Source organism: Heterodontus francisci, chromosome 43 (assembly GCF_036365525.1).
Source record: "Heterodontus francisci isolate sHetFra1 chromosome 43, sHetFra1.hap1, whole genome shotgun sequence".
Lineage (NCBI taxonomy): Eukaryota > Metazoa > Chordata > Chondrichthyes > Heterodontiformes > Heterodontidae > Heterodontus > Heterodontus francisci.
Genome location: NC_090413.1, coordinates 11,709,617 through 11,733,551, shown reverse-complemented (window position 1 = coordinate 11,733,551; position 23,935 = coordinate 11,709,617). Strand labels below are relative to the sequence as shown.

Genomic DNA, 23,935 nt, shown 5'->3' with positions numbered 1-23,935 from the left:
TTAAATGCCCTCCCCGCCTCCAAACTCTCCACAGGGAGAGCATAAAATACTGCCATTGTTTCAGGTCGATGACTTTTCATCAGAACTGGGAAAAGTTAGAAATGTAATGGGTTTTAAGTAAGTGAAAGGGGGTGGGTAGGAAAAAGAATAAAAGGTGTCTGTGATAGGGTAAAAGACAGGAGAGATTAACTGACAAAAGAGTTGGTGCAAGGCCAAAGGGGGTAGCAATGGGGCAAGTAAAGCAACAAAATATGTATATAGAGGATATGTGAATGTTTATATTTCAGGTTTCCAGCATCCGCACTATTTTGCTTTCGTATTACTGACTATAAACAGTTGGAGGTAGCATGGTTGCAGTCTATGGGAAGGTGGAGAGAGGGGGGTTGGCGGACAGCTGTAGCGGTAGGAAAACTGTCTCTCAGGCCTGTAGATCAAGCCCCAGAATTGTGCTGTGCTCTATATAGACAGAGCCTGTCATGTATTTTGTTTGCAAGCAAGAAGATTGCTGTTGGAGTGGTGTGATGTCACTAAGCATAGAGGTCATAACGTCTGCTTGTAGTACTGCTTAGACTATGAGAAGAAAAAACTGCAAATGTTAAAAGCCTGAGACCAAAACAGAAAATATTGGAGATGCATAGTGGGTCAGTCAGCCTCTGCAAGGGATTCAAGACCCTCAAAATCCAGGTTAGAGGAAGCATCTGGCACCCCAAACATTAAGTGGTCTAGATGATCCCAACCTGATGTGTATTTCCAACATTGCTGCCTTTGATTCTTGGAATGGAAAATAATCTGAGCTAAAATGCCTCTTACATGTAAAGGAAATGTTTCTGTTTTACAAATGCACTGTTTGAAAGGCACACAGTAAACTATATTAAACACAGGATATCCAAATCCAGATAAATGCTACTCCAAGGTAGCTTTGTTTGAAACAATGGAACATATTTTTGGTTTTACCCACCTTTATTTTAAAAAAATAGAACATTTGTGATGCGACTGAAAGTGTAAATTTTACTTTCGAAAGTCAAAGCTTCCAATTTCAATGATGCAAAACCTGTTAATGCATCAACTGTACTTGAGGGTGATTACAATGGGCTGTTGATTTATAATTGATTGCAGATAATGGAGGAAAGTCGTGTTTTACTCTAGGCCCCATGTGAAGTGCTGTACGTGGAAATGATTTCAGACTCTTTTTAAATAGACAGAAGGGCAACTGAACAATGAATAAAGCAACATACTCCCTCTACTGGCAAATATGGGAAAAGTAATCATGCTCTGCCATAACACAACTATTTCTCAGTTCACACCATGATTTTCATTCCACAAGTATTTGTGAATGTGACTTCATATGTTGCAAATTTGAGCACTGCGGTAACATATCAGCATAGAAACTAATAATACGGCACAAAAGCATGTTTATAAAATATGATGTATATTTTTCAAATGTTACTGTGTCGCATTGATTGCTGATTTCACTTGATGCATAGCTGAAAAATGATGTGTTTTTGAAAAATGGAAGTCTTTTAACGCTCGATCAGTTAATCAGGAATCAATTCTGAGAATCTTTTAACTGATTATTGATGCTGAGAGAATTAGCTGTCATTATTTTAAAAGCATTTGTCAAAATACAATATTGCAGTTTAATTTTGATATGGATTTTGAATAAAAATGAAATTTTAATGAAGTAGAAATGGTAAATGTCAATATCACACTTTAAATGATAGGCCAGATATTGACTTTTGAAATGATTTGCTAACCTTAGATGGTAAACTTGTACAGTAGCTCCATTGCACGGTTTAACTCTGGAATACTGCATTTGTGTTAGTTTGCAACAGGCAGGACCTAAACTTCTGGTTACACAAGCATAAGACCAGGCCATTTGGAAAGAGTTTATTCATTTTTTTTTAAAGAAGTAATTAGAACCGTTCCGATATAGAATTAAACATGTGTTTCTGCAGAATCTAAGTTGAATCTGCCATTCAACCATTATAAACTGCTGTACTGAAAAGCAATGTGCTGTGTTAAGCCTGAGCAACAAAAGCTAGACGAAAATTTTTTATTTTTCCTTTCTCGGCACAGTATCTTGCCTATGCTTCCATTGCAGAGGCTGTAACATTATCCTTCTGCTCTACACAGTGCTGAGTATTCGAGGTGTCCAAGAAGAGGAGCCCCCAGATCCACAGCTGATGAGACTGGATAACATGCTGTTGGCTGAAGGAGTGTCCGGGCCTGAGAAGGGTGGAGGGTCAGCAGCAGCTGCAGCAGCGGCAGCAGCATCAGGTGGATCACCGAATGACAATTCCATCGAGCACTCTGACTACAGAGCCAAACTCACACAAATCCGACAGATTTACCACTCAGAGCTGGAGAAATACGAGCAGGTACGAGCCACGTAACCAAGTAATGCGAAGGATTATATAACCCAACGTCCACAGTCCATCAGATTGACTCCATTTCCAAATTTCATACCTGCATTCCTGAAACAAATCCATTTAATATAATTAAAATCAATTCAAACAAGGGGAGAAATGTTCAGGTTGATTGTCAAACGGTAAACTACTTTGGTGGATTGACCGACAACCAGCTCATACGTAATCTCTGTAAAATGACACCTGATGTGCATCTTAATCATAACAAAAGTCAAATTGTAGAACCGTTCATGAAACAAAATTAGTTATGTTTTATAAAGATCTGTTTATAGCACATAAACTACCTCTGGTGTCTAAAGATAAATTAGTCAGGATGGTGTGTGCTTGGAGGGGAACTTGCAGGTGGTGCTGTTCCCATGCGTCTGCTCCTCTTGTCCTTCTAGGTGGTAGAGGTAGCAGGTGGAAGGTGCTGTCTAAGGAGCCTTGGTGAGTTGCTGCAGTGGTATCGATGGTACACACTGCTGCCACTGTGCGTCGGTGGTGGAGGGAGTGAATGTTTGTAGATGGGGTGCCAATCACGCGGGCTGCTTTGGTGGTATTGAGCTTCTTGAGTGTTGTTGGAGCTGCACCCATCCAGGCAAGTGGAGAGTATTCCATCACACTCCTGACTTGTGCCATGTAGATGGTAGACAGGCTTTGGGGAGTCAGGAGGTGCGTTACTCACTGCCGGATTCCTAGCCTCTGACCTGCTCTTGTAGCCATGATACTTATATGGCTACTCCAGTTCAGTTTCTGGTCAGTGGTAACCCCAGAATGTTGATAGTGGGGGATTCAGTGATCGTAATGCCATTGAATGTCATGGGGAGATAGTTAGATTCTCTCTTGTTGGAGCTGTCCTGGAGCTCAGACGATTGACCTCTAACAACCACAACCATCTTCCTGTGCGCTAGGTACGACTCCAACCAGTGGATAGTTTTCCCCCTGATTCCCATTGACTCCAGTTTTGCTAGGGTTCCTTGATACCATACACGATCAAATGCTGCCTCGATGTCAAGGGCAGTCACTCTCACCTCACCTCTTGAGTTCAGCCCTTTTGTCCATGTTTGAACCAAGACCGTAATGAGGTTAGGAGCTGAGTGGCCGGGCAGAACCCAAACTGAGTGTCACTGAGCAGGGTTATTGCTAAGCAAGTGCTGCTTGGTAGCACTGTCAATGGCATTTTCCATCACTTTACTGATGATCGAGAGTAGACTGATAGGGCGGTAATTGGCTGTGTACAGGACATACCTGGTCAGTTCATAATTTGATGAACTCTCATGTGGCAACAGGGAATAAACTCATGGGCTTTTCCAGTGAGCTTACTTTGCAACAGTAATGTCCAGTTCTCAGCCAGCCATTTTAACTGCCTTGCAAGTTTCTGAAAAGATACAAAAAATGCTTCCATTTCTCCCTCATTGAATTTTGGAATCAGTTGGGAAAATTTTAAAAACTCAGTACATAGCCCCGCACCTCTTATATTTTCCATGCTTTCACTGGGGTACTCTGTTGCCCCCTAGTTAACTCAAGCCACCTCATACATGCATACGAGCATCCGAATTAGGAGCAAGAGTAGGCCACTCGGCCCTTCGAGCCTGTTCCGCCATTCAATAAGTTCATGGCTAAACTGATTACTTCACATTTCCACCTACCCCCGATAATCTTCCACCCCCTTGCTTATCAAGAATCTATCTACCTCTGCCTTAAAAATATTCAAAAACTCTGCTGCCACCGCCTTTTGAGGAAGAGAATTCCAAAGACTCAAGACCCTCTGAGAGAAAAAATGTCTCCTCATCTCTGTCTTAAATGGGCGACCCTTTATTTTTAAACAGTGATCCCTAGTTCTAGTTTCTTCCATTAGGGGAAACATCCGATCCACATCCACTCTGTCAAGTTCCCTCAGGATCTTATATGTTTCAATCAAGTCGCCTCTTACTCTTCTAAATTCCAACGGATACAAGCCTAGCCTGTCCAATCTTTCCTCGTAAGACAGCCCGCTCATTCCAGGTATTAGTCTAATAAATCTTCTCTATAATGCCTCCAACACATTTACATCCTTCCTTAAATAAGGAGACCAGTACTGTAACACAGTACCCCAGATGTGGTCTTACCAATGCCCTGTATAGCTGAAGCATAACCTCCCTACTTTTGTATTCAATTCCCCTCATGATAAGTGATAACATTCTATTAGCTTTCCTAATTATGTGCTGTACGTGCATATTAACCTTTTGTGATTCATGCACTAGGACACCCAGATCCCTCTGCATCTCAGAGCTCTGCAATCTCTCACCATTTAGATAATATGCTTCTTTTTTATTCTTCCTGCCAAAGTGGACAATTTCCCACTTTCCCACGTTATACTCCATTTGCCAGGTCTTTGCCCACTCACTTAACCTATCTATATCCCTTTGTAGCCCTTTTATGTCCTCTTCACAAGTTATTTTCCTATCTATCTTTGTGTCATCAGCAAATTTAGCAACCATACATTCGGTCCCTTCATCTAAGTCATTTATATAAACTGTAAAAAATTGAGGCCCCAGCACAGATCCCTGTGGCACATCACTCATTACATCTTGCCAACCAGAAAATGACCCATTTATGCCTACTGTCTGTTTCCTGTTAGCTAGCCAATCTTCTATCCATGCCAATATGTTACCCCCTACACCACAAGCTTTTTTTTGCAATAACCTTTGATGTGGCACCTTATCAAATGCCTTCTGGAAATCTAAGTACAATACATCCACAGGTTCCCCTTTATCCACAACACATGTAACTCTCTCAAAAAACTCCAATAAGTTGGTTAAACATGATTTCCCTTTCACAAATCCATGTTGACTCTGCCTGATTACCTTGAAGTTTTCCAAATACCCTGCAATCACGTCTTTACTAATAGTTTCTAACATTTTCCCCAAGACAGATGTTAAGCTAACAGGCCTGTAGTTTCTTGCTTTCTGCCTCAGCTCTCTTTCCTCCTGTTCCTTCTGGAAATTTTTTTCTCTCTCTCTCTCTCTCCTGTCTTTCTTTCTCTCTCTCTTTCTGTCTCCTGTCTCTCCCTTTCCCTCTCTCTTTCCCTGTCTTCTATTTCAAGTTTGCTGTTCCAACGGTATCTTTGCTAGCAATACCCTGTCAGAGTCTATTTCTAAAACTGTCTCTGATTCTTCAGGTTCGAGGGAAAAATGGTTGGCCACTAGTGTTAGGAGTGCCAATTTCCTAGCTTTGGTACAGAAAATGATCCCACACTGCTCAACCATAATTCTCAACTCCTCCATAGACAGTGCTTTTAATTTATCCCAAGTTACTTCACCCTGGCTTGGGGAGTTACTGGCATCGGTCATGGACATGTTAGTATTCTAGCGCACACAACCACAATAAAATCTGTATTGAAGTCTTTTCTCTTTTTGATTGGGATCAATTTGATTTCCCACTTCCAATTTCTCGTTTGTCTGTGGGTCGAATCTGGACGCTAGCCTCCAAATTTACGACCGGGTGAGGAAGGGGTTTCAGGCTCCCCTCTGGCCCCTTTCCTAATTTGGCAGTAACAGGGTTTACTTTTAAAAACACAGTGTTTTAGCTTCACTTCAGTGAGTCCTTACTCACTGCTGTCTAATTGTACTTGTAAATGAACCAATCAGACAGGCTTTCTTAGGTTTAAACAAGAAAGATGTAAGTTTATTAGCCATAACACTGTAACTCAGTTAAAATTCCTAAAAATATGCGACACAACCATGTTAGCTTGCATACGAAATTAACACTCACACAAATAGATACAGAGGAGGAGAAAGAATAAGGGGGGGGGGGGTGTTTGGAGTAGTAAATGGAATTCAATTACTGTCTTTGGTTTGGATGTAAAGCCCTTGATTGGAGTCAAGTCTTGCAGTTCTCACTGATACCAGAAGGCTGAAGAGGCCCTCTGTCTTAAGGCTTAAGTTGCTTCTGTGGATCCCGAGGACGTTGCTTGAGAGAGAGAGAGAGGGGTGCTTTCTTTTTGAAGTTCATTTGCAGTCTGCCCTTTCTGTGTAGCGCAATTCAAAAAGTCCCCAGGCTGGCCAGCAGATTAAGCATGTGGCCAACTCTTTGTTTGAAACAGCATCTGCGAAGTTTGTTGATATCAAAAGTTCTCCAGTCACACTCAATGGAGTGGGGTGGAGTGTTTAGTTTAGAGATACAGCACTGAAACAGGCCCTTCGGCCCACCGAGTCTGTGCCGACCATCAACCACCCATTTATACTAATCCTACACTAATCCCATATTCCTACCACATCCCTACCTGACCCTATATATTTCCCTACCACCTACCTATACTAGGGGCAATTTATAATGGCCAATTAACCTATCAACCTGCAAGTCTTTGGCATGTGGGAGGAAACCGGAGCACCCGGAGGAAACCCACGCAGACACAGGGAGAACTTGCAAACTCCGCACAGGCAGTACCCAGAATCGAACCCGGGTCCCTGGAGCTGTGAGGCTGCAGTGCTAACCACTGCGCCACCGTGCCGCCCCAGGCTGGCTCTTACACAGACAATGGATCTCAATGTCTTTTGATCATCACTATTCACAAAACACACCTCACTAATTGAATCAGGGAGCACTTCCATTGTCCCTCTATTCAACTGTCTCTCAGAATGCAAATGTGCAGCCATGTTTTCAGCCATTCAGCTCTGTGGTCTTTTTAAACAAGTTATGTTCAATGTTCAGTAAAAGTTCAAATAGTGTTCCATATGACAAAATTAATATGTTTCCATTTGGCCGGTGTAATTTCTATCACACACTAAAATCCATTTCAGTTTACAAACAAGTAAATGTACTACCGGTTCCAAGCGTGTTACAAACTCTTTAATTAGATTAACTGAAAGTCTAGCCTTTCAAAATTCTGTAAACAGCACTAAGTACCTTAGGTTAAAGAGGGAGATAAAATATTAAGGAGAGAGATGTTTTTACAGATGAGGTATAGGCCTAATAGCATGCTGGATACTTGATAGCAAATGCTTTGAAGGCACACTTCAACTTGTGGTGATGGTGAGCATTGAAGAACTTCCTAATAACATGAGTAAATAAATAACTTTGAAAAGGTTTCCATGTTGTGCAAGGATACAGGATAAACCCAACTGTATAAAAGATTCAAGGATAAACACTGTCTGGTGCAACATTTCTTTCTGAAGTTCTGGTTGAAGCATTGCCTGTTGTCTATGCGGTACCTGGTCCCCAAGTGCTTTGAGCTTTACAGAATGACTAATTAACAGATGCAGAAGGATGAAAAATGCTATAGTTAGCACCCATCTGTGCATTTCATTTGATGAATCCCCTATAATGCATATTCTAATTCTGGTTTGTTGTGTTTGCAGGCATGTAGTGAATTTACCACACATGTTATGAACTTGCTTCGTGAACAGAGTCGGACCAGACCTATTTCACCAAAGGAGATCGAGCGTATGGTTTCTATTATCCACCGCAAATTCAGCACCATCCAGATGCAGCTAAAACAGAGCACGTGTGAAGCAGTCATGATCCTGCGCTCTCGTTTCCTTGATGCAAGGTAGGATGGTACGAGGATTCAAGCCACAAACATCTGTTTGCAAACCTGTTCAAATAGATGGAACAACTTCGTTTTGCCATCAATTAAACTAAAAAACGTGAAAACAGCACTCCTTTTAAGTGACGTAGTCAAACTTGAACATCAAAATAAAAGCAAAATACTGCAGATGCTGGAAATCTGAAATAAAAACAAACTGCTGGAAGTACTCAGCAGGTCAGGCAGCATCTGTGGAGAAAGAAGCAGAGTTAATGTTTCAGGTCTGTGATCTTTCGTCAGGCGTTCTGATGAAAGGTCACAGACCTGAAACGTTAACTAAATTGGCCATTATAAATTGCCCCTAGTATAGGTAGGTGGTAGGGGAATATAGGGACAGGTGGGGATGTGGTAGGAATATGGGATTAGTGTAGGATTAGTATAAATGGGTGATTGATGGTCGGCACAGACTCGGTGGGCCGAAGGGCCTGTTTCAGTGCTGTATCTCTAAATAAAATAAAATAAAATATCTCTCCACAGATGCTGCCTGACCTGCTGAGTATTTCCAGCACTTTCTATTTTTACTTCAAACTTGAACATCACTTGAAACAAATCTGTATACCTCTATCAGTATATAGAATATAGAGGCGCTATCTTTGTGAAAGGTGCATTCACTTGTTTATAAGAACAGGATGCAATTTGCTTAGAAAAAATGACTTTGACCACTTATGATGAAATTACACACAACTCTTTTGTTTTTGAAAAATAATTTGTTGTACATTTTTTCACAGTAATAGTACATTTAAAATGCAGTTCTAATAAAGGCTGGCTCAGGTCTGCAAATGAAACCTGACCCGAGCCTGACAGAACCACATCCGACCCGAGCCCGACCTGGCCCGAGTCCTTTCATTTTTTCCCACGCCCAACCCGACCTGACACGACCATCAGTTAATCTAGCTTCCTTTTTTCACTTTGTTACTTATCTGCACAAGCTTTCAAAAACTGTAACTAAACAACCTTTTTAGTCCAAAAAGTACATTAACATTGGAGCTACTTACCGGAGGTGGTGATAGAGTGTTTCCGACTCGAACAGAGCCCGAATGCCTGACCCGGAAGTGCGACCCGACCCGAACCTGACGCATGTCGTTGGATCCCGTCGGGTTCGGGTTGGGTAGCCATGCTGTAAGTTCTAATACTTTGATCATGCTTTAACAGAGCAAGCATCAATATGTTTGAAAAGTTAACTAAGTTATTAATTTGCATTTTACTTGGCAATAGTATGCTGCTGGTCTAAACTTGATCAGCTATCTTCCATTTCAGTCTAGCCCATTATAAAAGACATAAATGTAATTTTATCAGATGTGATCTTCATTCATAGGGTTCCCAGAAATATGGTGGTGCTGTGTATTTGAGCACCAATAAATGGTGCCATGGTAAAGGAGGGAGGTTATTCTCTGTTCCATACAGTTCCCAATCCCAGTTGATGGGCTTGGGGAAGCTCTGAGGGAAAGCCAAGCTTTTGCAGCAGATGCAAAATAGTATGGGATTTTTCTACTGAAGCTACTGTCACACATCTTATGGTGAATGGGTGAAATCAATGTGCCTCATAATAGAGCTTAGACTATTTGTCTTGATGGTTGCTGCTCTGCAGTGGCCATATCTGATCAGTATTGACTTTATCAGTCCCAGATCTTCCAGCATCCCCACCTAGTGACTAATTAAGTAAGTACATGTGCTGTTTTATTCTTCCAAATGCAAGACCTTGCACTTATCTGTATTAACCTCATCTTCCCTCTTGTAAATAGTCACTCACTAGATCTTTCTGTAAATACCTGGCTGCTTCATTTGTTGTTATTCCCTTAGATTGGGATTACCTGACATTAATTTTAATGAATAATTTAATTTTTTTTATCTATGAGCAAAATATAGGGAATAACGATTGGGCAGCATGTTTTTCACCTTGCCTGATTTTCTTCCCCATTGACTTCAGTTCATTTTCTTCACTTTTTGCTTGGCAAAATAAGTTTAAAATGAGCCTCATTATGTTTCTTTATCTGTCTTTTAAATGATATGTTAAACCAAGGCCCTGTGTGCCCTCTCAGTTTGATGCAAAAGATCCCATGGCAGTATTTTGAAGAAGAGCAAGTGTCCTGGTTGACATTTATCCCTCAATCAACACAAAAAATTATCTGGTCATTATCACATTGCATGTTTATGGGATCTTGCTGTGTGCACATTAACAGCTGCATTTCCTACGTTACACAGTGACTACATTTCAAAAGTACTTCATCGGTTGTAAAATGCATTGGGGCGTCCAGTGGTTGAGAAAGGCGCTATATAAATGCAAATCTTTTTTTCGCCTGAATCCAGATAATTTTATGTGGATTGGGGGTTGAGATAATTCCCCTAACGTGTGTGCACTGCTTCCTTCCTTTCAGCTAATTCCTCATCCACCTTCAAGTCTTACTCATGATACCCATTACCTTAAGCTTAAGCGGCAGCCTTTCATGTGGAACTTTATCAAAGGCTTTCTGGTTGACTATAATAAGCCTTTTCAACATCCATTTTGAGTGCCAATTCCTAAAAAAAAGCCAAGGAGGTTAACCCATCGCTACCCCCCCCCCCATACCAAAGTCATCACCCTCCTGCCCTGCCTCAATCTCTCCCTTTGTTTACATCTATATCTTTACTCAAGCCCTTGCTTTTGCATCTCTTAACTTTTAGTCTTAATGTCTAGAAAAGACTATCATAGGAAATAGGAGCAGGAGTAGGACATTCGGCCCATCGAGCCTGCTCTGCCATTCAAACAGATCATGGCTAATCATCTACCTCTATGCCATTTTTCCACATTATCCCCATATTCCTTGATGTCATTAGTATCTAGAAATCTATCGATTTCTGTCTTGAACATGCTGAATGATTGAGCTTCCACAGGCCTCTGGGGTAGAGAATTCCACAGATTCACCACCCTCTGAGTAAAGAAATTCTTCTTCGTCTCAGTCTTAAATGGCCTGCCCGTTATTCTGAGACTGTGTCCCCTGGTTCTGGACTCACCAATCAGAAGAAACGTCCTATCCACATCTACCTTGTCATGCCCTGAAAGAATTTTGTAAGTTTCAATGAGATCACCAGTCATTCTCCAAAACTCTAGAGAATACAGGCCCATGTAAATGACCACTTCCTCATTTTGGTTAACATCCACATCAACTCCTTCTTTCTCACTACTTTCACCATTTACCCATGGAAAATAAAGTCTCCCCTCCAAACTCTAAACCTCCTAAACCTCCCATTTCATGCTGTCCACAATTCCATGACTGGTTAGATATGCTTAATTCAGCTCTCTTTTGTTTCTGATGTTTTTGTTCCCAGCAAAACTACTGTTCTCATCCTTCCCTACCATTCTTCACATATAGCCTCTGTTTCTGCTCTCTTAAGGCTGAGGATCTAGACTAGTGGACAACTGACCTAACCATCCATTGTTGGATCTAGCTTGATAGTTTGACAATACCAAGCACTGTTTTACTTCACTCTCAGCCAAAACAGACCACTATTCTAGAACCAGCTTGGAGAGCATGGGTAACCCTAGGTTGATTTTTTTTTCTCTACCATCAACCATCTCCTTACACTTATCTGCAGCAAGTGCAAGAAACTCATGGACGAGTTTGTCATGAAGACTGCATTTGCCTATTTGTCCTTCCATTCCCTTTGTAGCCAGGCCCTTGATGTCCCCAGTTTCCATCTATTCTAGGCTGAAACAGTCACTCTGCAGTTTCTGGTCCATTTCCCACTCTGCCCTCATCTCATCTATGAAAACTACTTTTTGCTCCCTTGCCTACTTAATTCCTCTTCCTAACCCCCATGTTAGTTAATATTGTCAATGGTTGCCTCTCTAAGGCTTTTTCCTTCTGATCCAAAATCACTGTTATCACTCCCCTTTCCAAAAGTCCCACTCTTACTCCTGCCACCATCTCCAAATAATGCCCCATCTCCAATTTTCTTGTGTTAGTTTTCTCAATTGGATATTTAATTGTATTCAGGTGGTGGGCTCCTACAGGAGCCAGCTGAAACTGTGGCTGTTGGTTTGAAGGTGCACAGTAAAGCGTGTTCCTGTTGTTGCAACCAGGTGAGAAGGGGTCTAGGGGTTCCCTCTCAGCCTTTGCCTGGTTTAACCATAACAGGGTTTAATTTTAGAAACATTGTTTTTAACTCCCTCTCAGTGAATCCTTGTTCACCGCCCCAATTATAAGATAAAGAAGTCAAACAGGTTTCCTTAGATTTAAACAAGAAAAGTGGAAGTTTATTAATCTTAAACTCTAATCTGGTTAATGACTATGAATATGCGACGTGACCACGCTAGCATGCACACACGATAAACATACGCAGATAGAGACAGAAAAAGTAGAAAAGAATACAGGGGAACAATTTGAGGCAATATCGGGATTATAATTACAGTCCTTTAAGTTCAATGTGGAGTCTTTGGTTGCTGGTAAGTTCTGCAATTCATTGGGGCCCAGTGCACGCTTCAACTTGTTTCAATGTTGGAGTCTTTTCTCTCTTGAGGTTTACGTGTCTTCCATGGGTCCGGTGGCTTGGGAGAAAGCGAGAGGGAGACAGCCAGGAGAGAGGCTTCCTTGTTCCAGCTTCAGTTGCAAATTGCCTTCTGTTCCTTTCCGTGTGGCACAATTCAAAAAACCAAGTTGGCCAGCAGGTTAGTCATGTGACTAACTGGCTTAACCACTCCTGCGATTGTGGATTGTATCATCTTAGCAGTCCCTGGAATGCGCTTCCTTACACCTTCAATGACTGGTGATCAAAATACCATTTGGGCGAATTGGCCCAGGGAATAGTCCTTTGTCTCCACAAGCACTGTCTCTTAGTATGCAAATGTCCTCCAGTCAAAGGTCTGGTGATCTCTTTTACAAGTAATTTCTTCACTCCAGCAACAGTTTAAAATCAATGTTCATATGATAAAATGAATATGGCTCATTCTTGGCAGGTGGGGGTCTGCATGACACCTCCACACCCAGTGGAATGAAATGCAATTTTTTAAAAAGAGCATTTCATTAAAAGGGACCAGAGAGAAGATAAGGACAGGAAAACACACATGAATCTCTCTCCTTCATTCAGAACCCTAACAATTGTAACAGCCTGTCTTTTCTTGGTAGCAGTGCTGCTTAAATGGCCCTTTTTGTCATCCCAATAAACATGTGGTTTTTGGGGAAGTTATTTCATTTTGTACATTTCCATTACTGCCTAGGGTCTCTTTGTTCTTCACTGACCCGAAACGTTAACTCTGCTTCTCTTTCCACAGATGCTGCCAGACCTGCTGAGTGACTCCAGCATTTCTTGTTTTTGTTTCAGATTTCCAGCATCCGCAGTATTTTGCTATTATCTCTTTGTTCTTGTTGAGATCTGCAGGGGGACGGTTAGATTTAATTAGCCCTAGGTTGGAGTTCTGCTTGGGTGCGGTGGCAGTGGGCGGTTCCACACTGAACTCTCTTTCAGTGCTCTGATGAGTAATGCAAGGGCTTTTCACCTTAGGGGATGGCTGTTTCCCCTTTTTCCGGACTGTGGGGGGGATTCTTTGCTAATCTTCCCTTTGTCCTCTGGGACACTCCTGCTGGCAGGTATTTGTCCAGATTCTGCTGCATTCCCTGTGGCATTTTGACTAGGTGAGGCATCAACCTCACAGTTTCTGTGCCCTCTTGGGGACTTTCTTTGTCTCTGCAGGTTCCTGTAAGTGCTGTTAGCCACTCTAGTGTCTGCTTCTACTGTCTGCATTTACATAGGAGGATGTGGGGTCTAACTTTTCAAATATTTCAGGGTTGGCAGACCAGACAGTAGAGGTTTTCATTTGGGATTTCTCCTGGACTTCTTTTAACCTGCCCTCTTTGTCCCTTTTTCTCCGTTCCTTTCTAAGCTGTTGCCAGCCTTGCCTGCCTGTCCCCTTTTGTTCTCGGGCAGGAGTCCTTCACAGTTCACCAGCCCGCTGCTGGAGGGTCCTCCAAACACTGATACAGGACTCAGGGGTGCAGATTTCACTGTAGGTTGGGGTTTCCCCTCAACCTGGCACATGTGGCAATTTCTACAGTACTCCACCACATCTTTGTGGAGTTTTTTCCCAGTCAAACTGCTGTCTTGTGCGGGCTTTGGTTTTTTGTATACCGACATGTACAGCTGCTGCAATCTCAGGGGCCATTCTTACTCTATCTCTCTGGTACCTTTGCAGCACCACTAACTGGTGAACCACTGTCCACTCCTTGCTCTCAGATCTGTGAGGAGAACTTCATTTCCTCATCAGTACCTCATTCTTGAAATAGTAGCAATCAGGACTCCCTCTGCTTCAATTTCAGACTGGGCAGCCTGTGGTAACTCTCTCAATACTGGGTCAGCTCGCTGAGCCTCAGCTAGGGAAAATTCATTTAATTCATTCCCTGGGTCTTCTAACTTTCCAAATTAAGTCTCGGACAGACAGACCTCATGGTCATCTGCCTGCCGTGCCAATTCAGTTTCCTCTGGAGGAGCTGGTTTGATCATGGCCCGATTGATTACACATTCAGGGGAACTGGAGGGGACCATCTCCTGCCACTGCCCTGTCTCTCTGACCTCCTGCGGTCTCTCTTTCACTACTGGGGAAGCTACCACCTTCATCCTCACCAGATCATTACCTATGTGCGGGTCAACCCTGTCCACAGGCAAATTAGGCACAATCCCTATGGTCACTGGTCTCAAAAATAGGTCGCACTCCAAGTGCACCCAGTGTAAAGGTACAGGCCTTCCAATACCATTCACCACCATTCTGGTGTGTACTGCACTCTCTGAGGGAAAGGTAAAGCCTTTTCCCAGTAAAAGGGATCTAGTGGCCCCTGTGTCCCTGAGAATTACTATGGGCTTGTTTGCCCCACTCTCCCTCAGACACAAAACCCTGATAACCTTCAGGAATCCTGGTAAATTTTCCTGCCCTTGCAGCATTAAGCTTCCTGGGTCTCACCCTTACTGCAGTTAAAGCTACAGCTTGTTCAGCTGTGCTCTCCGTCAGGTTCGCTTCTTCACTGAGCGGGTGTGCCCTGATTAACCCGACGGGTTTTCCTTTTAGTTTCCAGCAGTCAGCTCTTAAATGCCCTGCTTTATTACAATGGAAGCACACAGGTCTCCGGGTCTCACTTACAGCACCTTTGTTTTTGGCTGGAGGAGGGCCCCCTGTGTCTCCTCGTTTTTTTTTCCCTCCCAGGACTGCTTGGGCTTCTATCACCTTCCCACCCTTTATCCTTTTCGGATTTCTGGAGGTGATTAGGAAAGGTTTTCCCCTGGGAAACCGACTTATAAATGAGAGCAAACTGATTAGCCTGGACTGCTGCCTGCCGGGCTCCATCAGCCTTCTGTTCCTCTGCATGTGTCTTTATGGAGAGTGGGAGAGAGTTTTTAAATTCCTCTAACAAAATTACTTCCTTGAGATTTTCATAGCTGAGCGGCCCTTTAAGAGCCCTCAGCATTGGTCAAAAGCCAGTTGCCTACTTCTGTCAAATTCCAGATAAGTTTGATCAGCTTGCTTCTTGAGGGTTCTATACTTTTGCTGTCAGGCTTCTGGTACTAACTCAAATGCCCCGAGGATAGCATTTTTTGTCAGTTCATAATTTGATGAACTCTCATCTGGCAACATGGAATAAACCTCATGGGCTTTTCCTACTAATTTGCTCTGTAACAGCAGAGTCCAAGCCTCTGCTGGCCACTTTAACTGCCTTGCCAGTTTTTCAAAAGATGCAAAAAACACTTCCACGTCTCCCTCATTGAATTTTGAGATCAGTTGGGAGAGCTTTAACAATTCGGTACCCAGTCCTGAATTACGCTGCTTCATATTGGCCATGCTTTTACTGGGGTTACTCTGTTGTCCCCTAGTTAACTCAAGCCACCTTAACTCTCTCTTTTCGCATTCTTTCTGGAAGGTTCTTTCTCTCTCCTCCCTCTCTTTGTCTTCATGTTCCTTCTGGAAGGCCCTTTCTTTCTCTCTCTCCTGTCTCGCTCTTTCTTTCTCCTCTAATTCAAGTTTCCTCTGTTCCAATTGTAGCTTTGCAAGCAATACCCTGTCAGGGTCTACTTCTAACTCTGCTTCTGCTTCTTCAGATTCAAGGGAAAAATCGTTGGCAACTAGTCTTAGGAGTTCAGATTTCCTAGCCTTACCATGTACAGTGATCCCACAACTGCTCAGCCATTTTCCTCAATTCCTGCATAGACAGTGCTTTTAACTTATCCCAAGTTACTTCACCCTGGCTTGGGGAGCTACTAGTTTCAGTCACAGACATGCTGGTATTCTAGCACACACAACCACAGGAAAACCTGTATTGAAATATTTTCAATTTTGCTTCCTGCTTCCAATTTCTCTTTTGTCTGTGGGTCAAATTCAGGATGCTAGCCCCCAAATTTCTGTTACGACCAGGTGAGAAGTGGTCTAGGGGTTCCCTATCAGCCTTTGCCTGGTTTAACCATAACAGGGTTTAATTTTAAAAACACTGTGTTTTTAGCTCCCCCTCAGTGAATCCTTGTACACTGCTCCAATTGTAAGACAAAGAAATCAGACTGGTTTCCTTAGATTTAAACAAGAAAGGTGGAATTTTATTAATCTTAAACTCTAATCCAGTTAACGACTACGAATATGCGATGCGATCATGCTAGCATGCATACACGAGAAACATACATGCAGATAGAGACAGAAAAAGTAGAAAAGAATAAAAGGGAAAAATTTGAGGCAATGTCGGGATTATAATTACAGTCCTTTAAGTTCAATGTGGAGTCTTTGGTTGCCGATAGGTCCTGCAATTCGGTGGGGCCCAGTTCACGCTTCAACTTGCTTTGATGTCGGAGTCTTTTCTCTGTTGAGGTGTATGTGTCTTCCATGTTTCTGGTGGCTTGGGAGAAAGCGAGAGAGAGACAGCCAGGAGAGAGGCTTCCTTGTTCCAGCTTCAGGTGCAAACTGCCTTCAGTTCCTTTCCGTGTGGCACAATTCAAAAAACCAAGTTGGCCAGCAGGTTAGTCTTGTGACTAACTGGCTTAACCACTCCTGCGTTTGTGGATTGTATCATCTTAGCAGTCCCTGGAATGCGCTTCCTTACACCTTCAATGTCTGGTGATCAAAATACCATTTGGGTGAATTGGCCCAGGGGGTAGTCCTTTGTCTTTACAAGCACTGTCTCTTAGTATGCAAATGTCCTCCAGTCAAATGTCTGGTGATCTCTTTAATAAGTCATTTCTTCACTCCAGCAACAGTTTAAAATCAATGTTCATATGACAAAATGAATATGGCTCATTCTTAGCAGGTGGGGGTCTGCATGACACTGTAAATAAAAACTTATAAGTGTATAAAGACTAGGCTCCAGTTCTATCCTTCATCACATGGCTATCTAAGTCCTAACATCCTATCCTCTCAAGTCCCTGAATGTCTTGTTAGTTCCAAGCTCCATGTTCCCCTATCCCACGACTCCCTGTTCAAATCCCTATAGTCCAGCTTCTGGCTGTTTCATTGCACTGAAACAGCCCTGTCCCCGTCCAAAGTCACAAATGGCATCTTCTGTCACCGTGGTGCTTTATCATATTTGACCCCTCTGCAGCATTCAACATTATCCTTCAACATTTTTCCTTCATTGTTCAACTGTCTGTAACTGTATTAGCATGGTTCTTCTCCTACATAGCCTTAACTTGAAACCATTATCTGTCGTACCATAGAATCATAGAAAAGTTACAGCACAGAAAGAGGCCATTCAGCCCATCGTGTCTGCACCAGCTGAAAAATCTAGCTGCCCATTCTAATCCCACCTTCCGGTATCTGGTCCGGAGCCTTGCGGGTTACAGCAATGCAGGTGCAGGTCCAGGTACCTTTTAAATGAGTTGAGGGTTTCTGCCTCCACCACTGATCCAGGCAGCGAATTCCAGACGCCCACAACCCTCTGGGTGAAAACGTTTTCCTCATGTCCCCTCGAATACTTCTACCAATCACCTTAAATCTGTGACCCCGGTAATTGACCTTTCTGCTAGGGGTGACAGGTCCTTCCTGTCTACTCTATCTAGGCCCCTCATAATTTTGTCCACCTCAATTAAGTCACCCCTCAGTTCTAAGGAAAACAACCCTAGCCTATCCAATCGTTCCTAATTGCTGAAATTTTCAAGCCGTGACAACATTCTTGTAAATTTCCTCTGTACTCTTTCCAGAGCAATTATGTCCTTACTGTAATATGGTGACCAGAAATGAACGCAATACTGCAGCTGTGGCCTAACCAGCGTTTAAGACAGTTCCAGCAGTACATCCCGCTTTTGTATTCTATACCTCGGCCAATAAAGGAAAGCGTTCCATGTGCCTTCTTCACCACTTTATCTACCTATCCTGCCACCTTCAGGGACCTGTGGACATGCACTTCAAGGTCTCTCACTTCTTCTACCCCTCTCAATATCCTCCCGTTTATTGTATATTCCCTTGCTTTGTTTGCCCTCCATAAATGCATTATCTCACACTTCTCCAGATTGAATTCCATTTGCCACTTTTCCGCCCATTCAATCAAACCATTGATATCATTCTGGAGTCTTCAGCTATCCTCTTCACTATTAACTACATGGCCAATTTTTGTGTCATCAGCAAATTTCCCAAACATGTCTCCCACATTTAAGTCCAAATCATGAATATCTACCACAAACAGCAAGGGACCCAACACTGAGCCCTGTGGAACGCCACTGGAAACTGCCTTCCATTTGCAAAAACATCCGTCGACCACTACCCTTTGTTTCCTGTCACTGAGCCAATTTTGGATCCAACTTGCCATATTCCCCTGTATCCCATGGGCTTTTACTTTTCTGACCAGTCTGCCATGTGGGACCTTGTCAAATGCCTTACTAAAATCCATGTAGACAACATCCACTGCACTCCCTCATCAATCCTCCTTGCTACTTCCTCAAAAAATTCAATTAAGTTATGAAGACATGACCTTCCCTTAACAAATCCATGCTGACTATTCCTGATTAATCTGTGCCTTTCTAAGTGACTGTTTATCCTATCTCTCAGAATAGATTCTAATAATTTGCCCACCGCCGAGGTCAGGCTGACCGGCCTATAATTATTTGGCCTATCCCTCCAATGGTACAACGTTCACAGATGTCCAATCCTCTGGTACCTCGCCTGTATTTAGTGAGGATTTGAAGATGATCCGCAGAGCATCCGCTATTTCCTCCCTGGCTTCCTTTAACTGCCTGGTATACAATCTATCCGGCCCTTGTGACTTATCCACTTTCAAGAATGCCAGACCCTCTAGTACGTCCTCTCTCATTACGCTTATCATATCTAATATTTCACACACCTGTTTAACTACAATGTCTGCATCATCCCTCTCCTTTGTGAAGGCAGAGACAAAATACTCATTAAGAACCCTGCCCACATTTTCTGGATCCACGCATAAGTTACCTTGTACATCACTGATGGGCCCTACCCTTTCCTTTGTTATCCTCTTGCTTTTAATGTACTAATAAAACATTTTTGGGTTTTCCTTGATTTTACCTCCCAATATTTTTTCATGTCTTCTCTTTGATTTCCTAATTTCCTTTTTTACTTCACCTCTGCACTTTCAAAACTCCTCTAGGCTTTCTAAATTATTGAGTTTTTTGTGAGTGTCTTAAGCTTTCTTTTTCTGCTTTATCTTATGCTGTATGCTTCTAGATAACCAAGGGGCTCTAGATTTGGCAGTACTACCCTTTTGTGGGGACATGCCTACACTGTGCCCATAGAATCTCGCTTTTGAATGCCTCCCACTGGTTTGCCACTCATTTTCCTTCAAGTAGCTGTATTCAGTTCACTTTCACCAGATCGCCTCTCAGCTTCATAAAATTTGCCTTCCTCCAACTTAGAACTCCTGTTCTATCTTTGTCCTTTTCCAGAATAATGCTAAATCTAATTGTATTATGGTCACAATCTCCAAAATGGTCACCCACTGTGACATCATCCACTTGCCCAGCTTCATTTCTGAAGACTAAATCGAGAATTGTGCCCCCTCTCGTTGGGTTTCTTCAGTGCTGACTAAAAAAGTTCTCTTGAATGCAGATCAAGAATTTTGTGCCTTTTGTGCCCTTCACACTATTTGTATCCCAGTTGATATTAGGGTAGTTGAAATCCCCAACTATTTTTGCCCTATTGTTTTTGCACTCAGAAATTTGCCTAAATAATTGTTCTTCTATCTCCCTCTCACTATTTGGGGGTCTATAGTACAGTCCTAGTAATGTAGCTGCCCCTTTTTTTATTTCTGAGCTCAACCCATATGGCCTCATTTGATGATATTAGCATATCATCCCTCCTCACAGCTGTAATTGATTCTTTAACCAATAGGCTACACCCCTCCTTTTTTATCCCCCTCTCTATCTTGCCTGAAAACTCGATATCCCAAATTTCATCCAACCCTCTATTCTGCCCTCCCCCACAGGCTGTTTCTCCAACTGACGTTTTGCGCCTTCCTTCTGCCTAGGTTAAACTTTCTGGAATACCCTTCCCTAAAGCATTCTGCCTCTCCATCTCTGCTTTAAAAATGTCCTCAAGATTAATTTCTTTATCAAAGCTTTTCATCACCCCTCCCAATTTGTCCTTTCCTGGCTTGGTGTCTGTTTTACTTTTGGCTTCTGTGAAGAGTTTCGGACTATTTTTATATTTCAGGCAATATACAAATGCAAGTTGTTGGTCAGGCAGGTTCTGTTCATACTGGCTGCTACTTAACTAGGTTATTTTCAAGTAGATAATTTTCAGTGTTCTTCCTAATGATAAGTTACATTATTTTGATGGCATCTGATGCAAAACTACCAGATTTGTAGTTAACTGGAATTACTGCCTGAATAAAGATGCAGCTATAACTCACCTGAAGCTTCCAAAGCTGAGAATAGAATAACTGTACAACTTTTGGTGATTCAATCAATAAACAAATCAATAAACAATTACCCACTATATTATGTCTGGAAGAATTTTTTTTCACATTGGATAATAGTGTATAGTGATGAGGGACAAAGTTCCATTCTTAAGTGTAGATACTGAGTTAATTTGTTAAACAAAAGTAGATTTTCGTCATTTATACTTTGATCACAATGAAAAGTAGGTCTTGCATGTGTCTGAACCTTGGACAATTAGGATATTTCATGCCACAGAGTGCCTCAAGGCAAGAACTCCATGCATGGTATATCTCCTACAAATGCTATCTATAATCTTATCAATATAATAAAACTGGTAGAGGAGCACACACTTCCTGTCTGATGCAGTATACTTTCTGTGCTATATTTCAGGTGTTATACCTCGGTATTGTGTTTTTTTGATTGGCTAAAATTACATATTCACGAAATAACAACAAATCATAAGTGAGGAAAGCTGCTTAAAAACCTGCAAATGAGGAAGCATGGAAACACTGGATTGCAAATAGTCAACAGAATGTACCAGTATGAGAAAAGAGAAAGGGAGCCAAATTGCACTGAAAGTTTTGTTCCCTCAAGAATTGAACATAATGTTTGTAACATAGAAATTCAATATTTCACAATAACAGAATTAAAGGTATGTATAAAGTTAACTTGAGGTACCTTAATTAATGCTTTTACTCAGACCTAAGCCTCTCTTGAAAATCAAGGTTTGAAGTAATATGCTCGATCCCCACAGTAATCACTGTCAGCTGAGACTAAATTACAATTCCTAACGTGCCGCAGTCTGGGTATACACATTGTGGAGCATTCTCCAACAAGGCATCACTACAATTCTCGTCAGTAGCTGTGAAGCATATCTGTCATTGGACTATAACAGTAATTGGAGCAGGGTGGTGGGGAGGGGAAATTGGCCCTCGTTGAGCCCGTTTCTCAGCACATCATACTGGCAAATCTGGCATCCCAGGCTTTGGTGGTGAAATATTAGGCTTCTTGCATATGCAAATTATAAGGCCAGATTCCTGATGAGGCACCCTGCTGGAAATTGGTCAGAATTAAGGCGGAACATGTGGAGTGCATGCTCCAAATAGTTTTTCCAGTTATATACACTGGCCCAACCAGGGTACTTAAAGGGACCACTGGAGGCTGCAAAGAAAGAGTAGGTCTACTTATTTTTGCTTATCATCCTGTGGCGCAGTGAGGAGCAGGTGTGTTCCTCCCATGGGGCTCTACAGCACTAATGCCAACTGCTGTCTGTGTGAGCAAGCAAGGCTGTAACATACGCGATAACAAAGGCTGGCTGCAAGAGAGACTGGTTGAGAGAGTGAGAGAGAGGCTGGCTGGAAAAGAGAGTCGGAGAATTTCTACAAGAGTGAGCAGAAGAAGGGCTGGCTGTGAAGGAGTATTAGTGAGGCTGGTTGCAGGAGAGACTGTTAGAGGAGAGAGAATGAGTGAAATGAGAGACTGTCTCAGAGAGAAAAACAAGAGACTGGCAGACAGAGAGACTTAAGTTACTGACAGAGAAGGAATGACAGACAGGCAGAGGTACAGATAAATAGACAGGGCAGAGAAATAAGAGACGGAGATAGACAGGCACATTGAGTTGGACGAGGACACACAGATAATAAGATCTTTAGATTTTGTAATACTGTATTCTAAAATTGCTACTTTGCTTGTTTATACTGAGAATTCAAAAACAGTAATAGTTAATATGAGAAGATCATTTATGTAGCTTTGATATATATTTATCTATCTGCAGTTGTCGAAAATGCCACTGGTTTTCTAGGGGCAAATCAAATAACATAATTATTTCACTGTCTGTGGGGGAGATGTTTTTACCATTGAAAAATGTTTTCCAAATTCTTTTAGAAATATGCATTTCTTCCCACTTCCACACCCAACTCCAATGCAAAAGGATAAAACATAAAGGTTTCTATCTTGGTGAACAGAAATGCCTCCAATTGGCTTAATTTCCTGTTTACATGTTGATATGCTTTAATTAATGTGGCCTCTGTCAAGAGATTACACTGTCATGTTTTAATTATACGAGGGGGGAGATATCGGGTAATTTACGTTGCTCTTATTCCCCTGCCAGATTTTACACTGGATATACTGGGCTTATTTGTAACTAGTCCCATGCTGGGGGAAACAGATAATCAGCTTCCTTGGAAGGCAGTTAGCCTGATACTGCTCCTTTCCATGTATTCATGTCCTTCATCAATACATAGCTTCCCAATTCTGGTCCAGAATCTTTCAGCGGGAGTGTCTACAGATGGGGGCTTCAACTAGGGACAAAGATCTTTAACTGTTTTCCTTCACTGCTTCAAATTCTTCTCATCCAAACTGGCAGACAAGGGTGTCCAGTGGATGTCATTCAGTTGAATTTTCAGGTCACAACTGTTAAAGTTCCAAATGTGAGATTTCTTAAAAAGTCAAAATCAAGGTTCCCAAAAATCCTTTTAACAAATTACTGGCGAATATGTGTTTTCCTTCACATAAAATGACAAAATCTCTCTGTTTTAAAAAAAACTCTTGTCTGTGGCTATCTGCAAATAATCTTTCTTAGCTTAAGCTTGACAAGTTTTTTTTTTCATTTTTGTGTTTCTATCTTGCAGTAGGGAATACTTTGAGAATCTTAATCAAAGGGCCTGATTTTAACTCTGTGTGGTGAATTGGATGTAAACGAATTAAAAGCTCACCCAAAATTATTTTTTTAAATTGTTCATTGGATGTGGGCGTCGCTAGCCAGGCCAGCATTTTATTGCCCATCCCTAATTGCCCTTGAAAAGGTGGTGGTGATCTGCCTTCTTGAACCACCGCAGTCCATGTGAGGTAGGTACACCCACAGTGCTGTTAGGAAGGGAGTTCCAGGATTTTGACCCAGCGACAGTGAAGGAACGGCGATATAGTTGCAAGTCAGGATGGTATGTGACTTGGAGGGGAACTTGCAGGTGGTGTTCCCATGCATTTGCTGCCCTTGTCCTTCTAGTTGGTAGAGTTTGCGGGTTTGGAAGGTGCTGTCTGAGGAGCCTCGGTGAGTTGCTGCAGTACATCTTGTGGATGGTACACACTGCTGCCACTGTGCGTTGGTGGTGGGGGGAGTGAATGT

General features: G+C 42.2%; 1 protein-coding gene across 8 annotated transcripts in view; it reads left to right on the top strand.

The window, feature by feature from the left end:
- The window catches only part of pbx4 (pre-B-cell leukemia transcription factor 4), a 609,025-nt gene that overhangs the window by 448,141 nt on the left and 136,949 nt on the right, over positions 1–23,935 (top strand). For all 8 annotated transcript variants that reach the window (XR_010970948.1, XM_068020890.1, XM_068020886.1 and 5 more), the window contains exons 3-4: positions 2,134–2,378; positions 7,745–7,935. Coding sequence is in view for 7 of the 8 variants with exons in the window: in XM_068020890.1 (XP_067876991.1) it covers positions 2,134–2,378; positions 7,745–7,935 (436 nt within the window). In the remaining variant the exon portion in view is untranslated. The remainder of the gene's footprint in view (positions 1–2,133; positions 2,379–7,744; positions 7,936–23,935) is intronic.